Source organism: Sitophilus oryzae, unplaced genomic scaffold, assembly GCF_002938485.1.
Source record: "Sitophilus oryzae breed Bouriz unplaced genomic scaffold, Soryzae_2.0 scaffold_1307_pilon_pilon, whole genome shotgun sequence".
Taxonomy (NCBI): Eukaryota; Metazoa; Arthropoda; class Insecta; order Coleoptera; family Curculionidae; genus Sitophilus; species Sitophilus oryzae.
In genome coordinates, this window is record NW_022145957.1 from 1,026,044 (window position 1) to 1,037,853 (window position 11,810).

An 11,810-nucleotide genomic window follows, 5' to 3' on the forward strand; every position below is an offset into this window, starting at 1 on the left:
CATGAATACAGGAACACTAACATGCAGATCTAGTTAGTACTTAATAAAAATATATCAGCAAAAAATGTGTTTTTCTTATTCTCAAAATAATTTTAAATTGCCAAAACAAGTGATGCTTATTTCCAAATCCATTTAAATCAAATCGTCTTCTGGTCTAAAACTCTTCTGATCCAAAAAAAAACAGATCTCTTTTCTGCTCCTAATTCAATGCCAAGGTAAATATTTTCTTATCTATCTCATGGTTTTACTAAATAGATTATTAATGACTTTCTTTGATTACTTTATTACCTCTGGCTATTAAGAAGAAATAAAATATCACTTAGGTTTTATCAGTTTAATAATTATTATAAAAGTCACTCGTTATACAGGGTGTTTCAAAAAACATGTACCATTTCTCGTGGATTTATTTTTCATATCAACATAGGTCCGATTCTGCTTTGTTTCGTAGTTACAGGGTGTTAAAGTCGTAAAATGTTTTCGATTTATTATAATTTTCTTCCAAGTACTTTTAGCGATTTGAATGAAATTTTGAGGGTAAAAGTTATAAATGCGACAAATTTTAAAGCTCGAAAAGTGTCGAAATATTTACCAGGGACATGCGTATGGGTTATCACTGGAACAATTTTCTAAAAAATGCAGGTGTGCCACTGACATTTTTTGTCTCAGCGAAATAGTGTAAGCAGTTTAATTCCGATTAACAGTTGTCTCTTCATATTTTGACAATTTCGATGATTTCCTTGATGAGATCAACGCAATTTTATTAATTTGTCTTGATCCAAGTCTAATAGTGTAAGAGTCAGTTATTTTTCAAATAATATTTTAAACAATAATTAAATAATAATTCATTAAAAATCTAAGAACAGAATAAATTCATTCATTTATGCTGCCTGGTGACCGTTAAGGGTCGTTTACGGCGGGAAATTCCCAGAGCTTTATGGTACCTCGATGGCTCTAACTCCTAAAGGAACCGTCTTCTCTCATTTCCAAAGCGACCGTTGCCTGTGCTAGTCGAAGGTGTTCTTGTGTTGAAATAAGAAGTCCAATTAATAGGGTGAGTGTTCTCACAGAGTAACCATTTTATATATTTCTTAATACTATTCTACAGCTGTATATTGTTTATTGTCTTGAACTATTTTATTTACTGAGCCTTAAGTATTTTAAAAGTATTTAATTAATAAACTCATTTGAATAATAGCCAAAGATAATCAAAGTAACAATCAGTCTTGAACTGATGAAAGAAAGTGATATGTACCTAATATTTAAAGGCTACTCTTTTATTTACCAGAGATATAAGTAAAGCATAAGGTATACGGCACTGTCGCGCGTACACGTCCCTTCAGTGTTTCGGCCTTTTAGTACGCTTTTAGGTCTGTAGCTCATTATCTTGTAACAGAGACCTCGCGCGTTGACTTCCCTTGGTCTCATTGCACGTTCCTGGTAATTAGCGCTGGTGGTAGAAGATTGGTACGTCGCGCGTTGACATCCCTTCGTACCGTGTGCACACATCATTATATAATTACTTCACCCTAGCTATAGTATATCCATTGCCTCTGATTTAGTCTCTGCGTGTCTAGTCTTTGTATGTGTGTATATTTTTATATGCATATGCATATGTATGTATTATATTATATCTTATATTTTCTACTGTCTACGATTTATCTATTCTTGTATGGTTCTTTGGTTTCATTTATCAGAGAATGTTTTAACTACCCGAACAAACCTATCTGAAAACTGAGCTAATTAACATGAATAGTACCCATTAGATATTATAAGCTTTATTAATGTAAAATTGGTTGCTCAGGTATTGTTTTTCTGCTTGTTTACAGAAGTAGCGACATCCAGCCACCTCGACATCTAGGTCTCCCACACTTAATTTAGTTTATTTGTTTTTCTATTATTTGTAAGTACTTTACTTTTTATATATGTATATTTTGTTCTTTTAGTTTAATGTTTTTATTTTCTAATTTTCACGCCCTCAAACCAAAATTTGATCTACACATATTAGATAAACATTTAAAATTTAATAAACATATTTTTTACATTATTAAATATATTTGTTGTTAATAACAACAACAAAATAATATTGATTTTGAAGTTCAGTGGAAAATGCTTATTAACAAAATATTGTTCTATTTTTATGCATCAATCACAAACTTAGATTATCACAATCACACTGCAGCATATGTCGCTTATCGCATTATCATCATTGGTTGATTTTTAGTTTCAGGCAAATAATTGTTTGCTTGTTTGTCTCGCCTTGTCATCCGTTATTTAAGTTTCATCTATCTTCTTAGACAAGGAAAGAGAGGGGACAGGTAACACGGCAGCTGAAAGTGAGGCAAGTTGTCACCACTCGAAATTTTCCAATGGCGTAGCATCAGAAATTAGCTTGTACCTAGACGGTACAAAATATTTATTAAAACGTAAACTAATATATCGTTCATTTTTGAGTAATGCATATACAATTTTATATTTTATAATCTCACCTTTATAATATTAGAATATCTAAGTCGATAATGCAAAATTTATTTAACAGTCACAGTGGACTGATTATCAAGACAATTATTTATTTATTAACGTGTGTATAATGTATAATTAAATAAAAAATAATGTAATAACATATATTTTAAACGTGTATATACATATATACTGTATGATCGAAAAAAACGGCGCCTTGTTTGTTTGGAAATGACAATTTCACAAATGAATATTAAAAATTACATTATTCATTGAATCCGTAAGCAAGTGTGAAGGGAATTGGCTAGATTCATTATTATACAGTATAATCGAAAAAAAAACGACGTCCAGTTGGCTTGTAAATTACGATCGATGACATTCCCCATATAATTCTACATATAAAATGACTAACTAAAAAACTAAATGACTAAATAAAAACTATATAAAACGACATCGAAAAAAGACAGCGTCAGCGATGGCTATGAAATGAAGATCGCTGTCATTTATATGTAAAATTATATGGGGAATGTCGTCGATAGTCATTTACAAGCCAATTGGACGTCGTTTTTTTTCGACCATACGGTATAATAATGAATCTAGCCATTACCTAACTTCTAACCCCAATCTTGAGGTATTAAATTGTTATTTAACCAAGCCTGTACCTGTAAGTTATAAATGAGAATTTTGTTTAACATTTGAATGCAACATAAATTTAACTTACCTGAAGAAAAACTCTAAGTCCATGATATTTCGCACTATTGGAGGTAGGTGGTAATCATGTCAAGTTGAAGTTGGTACTAAGACTTCGTTTAGCTACGTACTGTTGATAAAGCATGTATCTGGCACTATCCAAATCTACTTTTTTTGTCGAGTTTTTAACATATGCTGCTATAAAAAAACTGAGATGTAACTTCTTACTTCTCCTTTGTAGCCTCGGGATTATAAAACTCTTTTAATAGCTCACATAACTTTTTCTTCTGGATGGTGTTCACTAAATTAATCTTCCCTTTATTGAACACAGCAGACGTTGTGTCACAACCAGATATAGCGTGGACACTAAGGCCCGGTTGTACCAAAATAAATTGAACGAGAGTTCAACTGATCTGTTGGTCAAAGTTGAACTTGGATTGCGTTGCACCAACTCGCGTTCAGTAGAACGTCGATCAATATTTACTTTGTTATGTTGGTATTGAATTTCACAGTAACTTTTGGAGTTTTTATATAAGTTGGCGTAAATGCTTTTAAAGTTTGTTTCATTGATTAGCGGGTTCTCCCAAAATATAAATTATGGTACCTTTTTTCCTTTCTGTTGCCATAAAATACGACTTTTTAATACCTGTTCGCGGCTGACCGATTCGTTCATTTACTTTTTAGACATTCTAGCTAGTATACATCTGTACATCATACATCTGTACATCTTATTTTTTATATTATATTATTATATAAAGTGAAATCTATATTTAGAGGGTATGTAAGGGGTTTAACAAAAAAAATTAACAGATTGGAGTAGTTCAAAAATTGAACTCGCTGAGCTTCAAAAGAAATGTTTCCTAGAGCAGCACAATTTAAAAATGTCTCAAATGCAAGAAAAGCATGAAGCCTTTAAGAGGCAGCAAGAAAGGGAGCATGATGAGAGAATTCAATTTTTAAAATTTAAAAAGGAACTAATAAAAAAAATAATTGACCAATAAATACTCTGTAAATATATAATTATTAAAAAATATTATATAAACACTTAACACACAATATATATGAATTTTGAAAATATGCATACATATTATATCGTTTTATTTCTTTTACATATCTAGTACAAACAACAAGTATACTGAATTGTATTAATTTAATATCATTTATTAATTATTGTTATTTAATTATCTACTTATAATCAGAATTATCAAAAATATAAAAATAATCCTATACATACAATAAAAAATATTATATACATAAATCAAAATATATACAAGAGTATGTAATGGTAATTTATTTTATGGTAATTATAATCACAATTTAATTAACCAGTTATTTTGACTTTAAAACATTAAGACATTTTAAGAATGTTTTAGTAAAATAATATTGAAACATTTTCTAGACGTAAATAATTAGTTCTAGATGTAAATAATTAATACTCAGCAATATATTCTATATCGTAAAATAACATATTTACAGTGATTCAAAATATTCATTAATTAAACTATATCTAACACTATTCTTTATATCACCCAAGTCATTTGGAACATGTTCTCCTATATTATTTCCAATGTTTATTTCCGCTTCAATTTCATCAGTTACTAATGGTGTTGGATCTGCAAAATGACACGCTATGTTATGAAGAACAGCAGCGGAAACCACTATTGCTTCTACTTTATCAACATTTTCAACAACGGTTTATCAACAACGGATTCCTGTCGCTAATATAGGAAATCTTCTTTTTAGTACACCAAAACACCTTTCTATTGGGTTTCTTGTTCTTATCTGAGCTTCGTTAAATAAGTTTTCAGCCCTCGTTGTTGGATTCGCCAAAGGGGTTATTAGGTATGGTTTTACTCCATACCCACTGTTCCCTAGTAATAAATTATTTCCATATACTCCATTTTCAAACTCAGCCTTTACTCTAGAATTTCTAAAAATCATTGAATCATGTGTAGCACCAGGCCATCTACACACAATGTTAGATATTTTCAAATCGCTGTCACAAATTGCTTGGACATTAAATGAAAAATCCTTTCCTATTGCGGTAATTCTCTGCATTTGCCCCTCCAGGAGATTGTATCTTCACATGCGTACAATCAACTGCTCCTATGCATCTTGGAAAGCGACAAATATTATAAAATCCTTGTGCCTTTGAATTTCTATCTTCCACTCCCATTAGCATTTTAATAAAGTCCTTGCTTAAAGATGCTATCTATAGTTACTTTTGTAACTATAGTTACTTTTGTAACTATAGTTACTTTTGTACAACTATAGTTACTTTTGTAATCACGCGGCTCGTAGTAGACTTGTCTACACCACTGATATCACCAACATTGTAGAAAACATCCTGATGCTAAGAACCCTAATGTGATAAATACCATGTCAGCTGGTGTTAAAGCATGATGATGAAAATGAAATTGTTTGGTCGAAATCGTACTGTTTGTGGTCTCCTTAGCTGTTCATGTTGTCTCACTAATTCTAAAAAGTCTTCGTCGTCAGTTAATTCACCTAATAAAGGATCCATTACGAAAAATCTTAAGAACAATAAACAAAACGATAATCAAAACAACGAAAAGCGGAATATGTCAAATAATAAGGTTATGTCTACCCCTGAACGACGCTTGAACCGCCTAATGTCACCGTTCAGTTGACCGGGCAATTTGAACGGCGTTCAGGCTTGGTACAACGCATTTTTTGCTTTGATCGTCGTTCACAGTTGATCTGTCGGTGAACTTCGTTGGTACAACCGGGCCTAAGAATCACATTCTTCAGATCCCCCAATTTTTGTTGTAAGGCCGATATGTCGATTATTTTATTTGTATTATTTTATACCTTTCCCCGACGAATCATAAACAGTCTCTTGTGGCAATAATGAATCAGTAACACTCTAATGTTCGTATCTTCGCTAACTACTGCTACGGTCCCTTCTGGTAAATTGTCACTTATTGTGACCGCTGTAGTTACAATAAGAGTATCGACATCATCATCAGCGAATTTAACATTGATTCCATTTTCCAACAATACTTTTTCGAGCGAACGAATGAAGTTGCTTTTGTTGGTGTTGTTTGACAAAATATCTGCCTTTGGTACCTTCACTGCATATAAATTCGAGAAAGATACAATTGGTACCATTTTTTTACCTGCAGATCTGCGATTCTGCTCCACAATGCTCCACATTCTATCTCTTCATAGCCATCAAAAACAACAGTGACATTTTTACCATAGTGATATGTTATATAATTATAGTATTGAGAAAACAGATCTGAAAATATCGCAGGGTACAGCCTTGGTTAAATAACAATTTACCACCGCAAGATTGGGGTTGGAATCTGAAAAATAGAGAGGATGAATCCAATACATTCAAACCAGCCCATTGCTCCTACATGGGTTTTAGAGAAAAAATTTTGCAATTGCACTTCAGGAGGCTGTAAAAAAGCATGTGCATGCAAGCGAATGGGACTCACCTGCATTATGGCATGTGGTCAATGCAATGGCATTAGATGTATGAACCCAACAAATGTGGAAATGAATGAGGACTATCCTTAAGATAAGTTATCCTATTTTTGAGCTGTTTTTCTTATTTTGTTATTAAACGTGTAAATTCTTCAATATACCTATTTCATTTGAAGTTATTTGTAAAACTGCAATTTTTCTTATTCAATGTTTTTAAAATGTAAAAAACGCACATTTAAAAAAATTATCTCCGCCACTGGTAACTTATCTTTATTAAAAAGATCGTTTTTATAGGAACTTGTATCCTAAACAATTTTTTGGTCTCGAGATTTATCTCAAAAATGCTTTCATTTGAAGTTAAACACCGAATGGTGGGTTATTAAAACAATCCTCCTAAATTAAAGAATTCGCACCTGCGCCACTGAAATTCTAAAAATTTTGGTTCTTCACCTATGTGGTAGGAAATTTTCTTCTCTTCAATTTTTTACTCTTGACTTTTTTTCTTAAAATCCGTAGTTTTAGAGTTATTGAAGAAAAAGTAAAAGAAGGGCCATTTTTACCCCTTGTAGGGGTGGTTTTGGGGTGACGAGCTCAACGGTTCATCGCTGGAGTTTCAGGATGTTTAAAGATCTACAAAATGAAGCTCCATGCAAAATTGCAGCTTGTCTCTAATTTGTTGAAGGTCACCCATGTAAAACGATGTATCGGCCCTGAGCTATGCATAAAGACTCTCTTTTCAAGATCTGTCGATGTTAAGGGGCATAATATGCCCAACGATGTTAGAATAACAATAGTTATTCTAACTATACAGGTTGTTATACAGCCTTTTTAGTGGCATCAAGTGGCAGAAACGCCAGTAGAAACTGTAATAAAAATTTAATACAGTACAAAGTTGTGCTTTTGGATGGCTCAGATATAAGTGTGGAATTATCGAAAAAAGCAAAAGCCTGGGAGTAGAATACGAACAAGTATTTTACTCCTTAGATTTCATCGAGAAAGACTATTTCGGCCTAAAATTTACATATGCAACAAAATGCAATGCGAAACATTGACTGCATCCAACAAAAACCATTAAGAAGCAAATTAAAATTGGGCCACCCTATACTTTCCAATTGAAGGTGAAGTTTTATTCTTCTGAACCCAACAATCTGAGGAAGGAACTAACGAGATATCAGTTTTCTTTACAGTTGAAACAAGATATTTTAGAAGGTAGATTAGATTGCCCGCCAGATATATCAGTAAAGTTGGCTTTGTATGTTTTAGAGCCTGAATTAGGAGATTACAGTGAATCTCGAACAAATTCATCAAGTCGCAGAAACGCCAGTAGAAAATCTAATAGAAATTTAATACAGTGTAAAATTGTACTTCTGGATGGCTCAGATATAAATGTGGAATTATCGAAAAAAGCAAAAGCCTAGGAGTAGAATACGAACAAGTTTTTACTCGTCAGATCTCATCGATAAATACTATTTCAGACTACAATTTACATATGCAACGAAATGCAGTGCGAAATATTGGCTGCATCTAACAAAAACCATTAAGAAGGAAATTAAAATTGAGCCACCCTATACTTTGCAATTGGAAGTGAAGTTTTATTCTTCTGTTTCTTTACAGTTGAAACAAGATATTTTAGAAGGCAGATTAGATTTCCCGCCAGATATATCAGTAAAGTTAGCTTCAAGTGCTTTACAGCCTGAACAGAATGTCCGAATTTAGGTTAGTTCCAAACCAGACGGAATGCTGAATTGGCGCATTTAAACGAAGCCAAATCGATCGAAATGTACGGTGTTGACATGCACACAGTCTTTCGAAAACATAGCAGGCAATATAAATTGGGATTGTCTCATACAGGAATTCTTGTTTTTGAAGAACCTAATATTGAAATCTCTCGGGTTCTTTTTTGGCCTAAAATAAGTAAACTGAATTTTAAGAAGAAAAAGGAAAGAGAGAGGCAAACCAGAGCAAACGTTTTTTAGAACGAAACGGATTCTTCCGATTAAGAGCACAAGTTAAGGAACCATCTGTTAGACCGAATTTCTTTCGAAAAATTCGACATTCTGATAATCCGACAGAATACCAAAACACGTACAAGAACAGAGATAGAACGGTTCAGTTGGAGAGGAAACCCAGTCAGAGATACGGGAGAAGAAAAAGTCGTGTGCTTAGGGTAAGGCAAAAACAGCATGCGCCAGCAACAGTAGAAGCAGATCAAAATGTAGCAGCTAAACCATCAGATATTATTCAACCATTTTTAAGTCGATGCAGTGAAAGATCTACAAAATCTAATGCAACAAACACAACCGAAAATGAATCAGTCTACTGCCAAGTTAAAGACGATGCTACGAAAGGTCTAACACACCCGCCGTCAACGCCTATCAGTCCAAGTTCTCTGGAATTAGTTAACCAAAGTAGTTTTGGTAAGGGTTCTGTGGGACAGAACTCGGAAAAATCATTCATTTCTTACTGATCAGCTTACAGTCCAGCGTTGTCAAACAATAGCAAAAACAAGTTGCAAAGAAAATAAGTCTGTTACAGTTCTCAGTTCTAATAGCCCAGCTGTAAGACCGACTCTATCGAACGCTGATAGACGATTAGACTTTTTACTGAAAAGTCTCAATAAGGAATCACTGACTGGCGTTGCAAGGGACGAATCGAGGAATAAACTTTAAGCAAAATCTGAAAATATAACCGGTTCACAGAAGCCACCTCCAGCCGAAATTCGTAATTTTACGAAAACGATAGGCAGTGCTATACCTTTGCCACCTGGACATATTAAATGTAATAGACTAAAAGTTAAAATGGAGGAAGAAAGAAAGAAGAAAACCTGAAGAAGAATAACTTTTTTTGAATGGGACTAATTTTATATATGTAGGTGGGCACAAGTTAATGTTTACTTTGAGTGGGTCATCTGGTATTGAACCTGTGAAAAAACTGTAATCGAACGAACCTAAGTAAACAGAATTTTAAGAAGACAAAAGTGTACATTGTCCCTTCATTTAGATTAATATATGAAAAGAGATGTAGATGAGATGGACATATTAATTATTGGAGGAGGCCCTGCTTGTATGGGTGCTGCAATTCGAGCAAAGCAGCTTATCGAAGCAGATGGGAAGGAAGTAAAAGTAGGTAAAATTATCATCTTTTAAGAATAAGATCTACTTTTCAGTCATATTTTAGGGTGAGTAATACCTGTTGAGTTAGTACCTGTAACAGAGGATAAATTTGCATTTTTAACAAGCAGTAGTTGGGAACACTGGTAACTAACAATAAATTAATGGTATTTCTATTCGGATTTATTATTTAATTCTTTTTACAGGCACCCAGATGTATAATCATGGCAATTATATTGTTAAGTTAGGGAATGTTGTACCTATATGGTTAGGGAAACAAGCTGACGAGTTGGGTGTGGATATTTTTTTAGGAATTACAGCATCGGAATTAGTTGATCAACAGTATAGCAGTGCAAAAGGTAGTTATGTTTTCTATATATTCATCTGGTCAAAATTGTCTATATTTCTATAAAAAATTATAATTATATTTCTATAAATTTTTCTATATATTATCATGTGGTCAAAAAGTTTTGTCACCTGTGCATTGTACAGAGTGGCGCCTCTCATACGCCGCAGAAGTTCCAAGGAGAACGGTAGTTTATATCGAAACGAAATTTTGGCAGCGTATGTAGGTTCACTGAAAGCATTTTATAAAAATATATAGAATTATACAGGGCGTCTCCAAAAAAAGTTACACATCAAAGTTGTGTTTTTTCTAATGGAACACCCTATATATTAATTGATTTTCGGATTCTAGGAAAAAAATAAAGGTGAGTTTTATTGAAGAAGCATATACCTAAAATCTAAGGATTTTGACATATTTCACATTTTGTGAAAATAAAGAGTATATTTTAAATTTAGATAACAGCTACCTAAATTTTAGTTGACCTTGTATATTATATTGGTATGTTAAACCAAATTGAAATTTGACCCGAAAAGTTATACAGGGTGAGACAAAATTAATATGGAACATTGGACACATTTAAAAGCAAGTTACTCCTTTATTTTAAATAGAACACCCAGTATATTTTTCCGGTGTTCAATGGGGAATTTATATATCTTTAAATATTATTAAGGTTGCCTACCCCTCAGACAAAGATTTTCCCAGATATTTTAATTTTTATGATTTTACGTCAGTAAATCTTTAATATTTGAAAAAATCTAGGTTGCTGTGTGATATACCTTTTGTTAATTTAACAAGAATTAAAGATTGTAGGGTAAAATACACAAGGGTAATAAAAAGATACGCGTTTAAAACATATTTTAGTTATTACAGAATTAAAACTAGATATAAACCTATAATTATGCGACAAAAATTAGCTAGATGAAATCAAATGCTCAAAATGCTTCCCTTCCTGTTTACTGCATAAAATGATTGATTGTCTTTTCAAAAGGATCTTTTCATTTTAAAAGGCATATACAGGGTCCGGCAATAGTGCGTCAGGCATCTGTAGCTCCTAGGATAAAAAACTTGAGAATTTTGTTTAAGTGCAAACCTAAAGTATGTACCAGGATGTATTTCAGGAAAAATTTTAACTTTTATAGGGTGGCTCAAAAAAGTGTCAGTGGACCTGGATGATTTTTTTTAAATGGAACACCCTGTATATTATTGCATTTTTGGCTTTCTTTCAGATCACTTTACATAACCCTAAAATATGAATAAACATATTTCGATAGTTTCAGAGATATTAAAAAATAAATAAAAAATATGTATTTTTCAGCCCTTCTTAAAAAAATATTAAAAATACAAGAACTGTTCTCAAATCAAAACTATATTAGGTATTTACTTTAGATAGTCTGTTCTTACATTGCTATAAATATGGTAATCGTATATCATACAGGATGTTCAATATTCTAAGCCAAACTTTCTAAGATATAAAATAATTTTTCTTTGTTATTTTAAATGGAACACCCTGTATATTATTTTTTTATTAGATGAAGAGTTAAAAATGAACATTTTTGTATTTAGAGTATTTCAAAATTTTGAACGGTTTCGCAGATACGCGCAGTATTATTTCATATGGCGCTTTCAATGGTAAAATACGAGAGAAAAATCAATAGGTAGCTTTGATAAAAATTTACTGTGGAAAATGCCATATGAAATATAAAACCGCAAATATCTGCGAAACCGTTAAAAATTTTGAAATATTCTAAATACAA

General features: G+C 32.4%; 1 protein-coding gene across 1 annotated transcript; it reads left to right on the top strand.

Annotated features, from left to right (window-relative positions):
- Window positions 1–7,237: 7,237 nt before the first annotated feature.
- LOC115874881 (band 4.1-like protein 5) lies at window positions 7,238–9,269 on the top strand. The gene is given in 6 exon segments (XM_030890180.1): window positions 7,238–7,411; window positions 7,719–7,961; window positions 8,215–8,270; window positions 8,333–8,559; window positions 8,562–9,105; window positions 9,107–9,269. Coding segments are annotated over 6 exon segments (1,407 nt in total).
- Window positions 9,270–11,810: the final 2,541 nt, after the last annotated feature.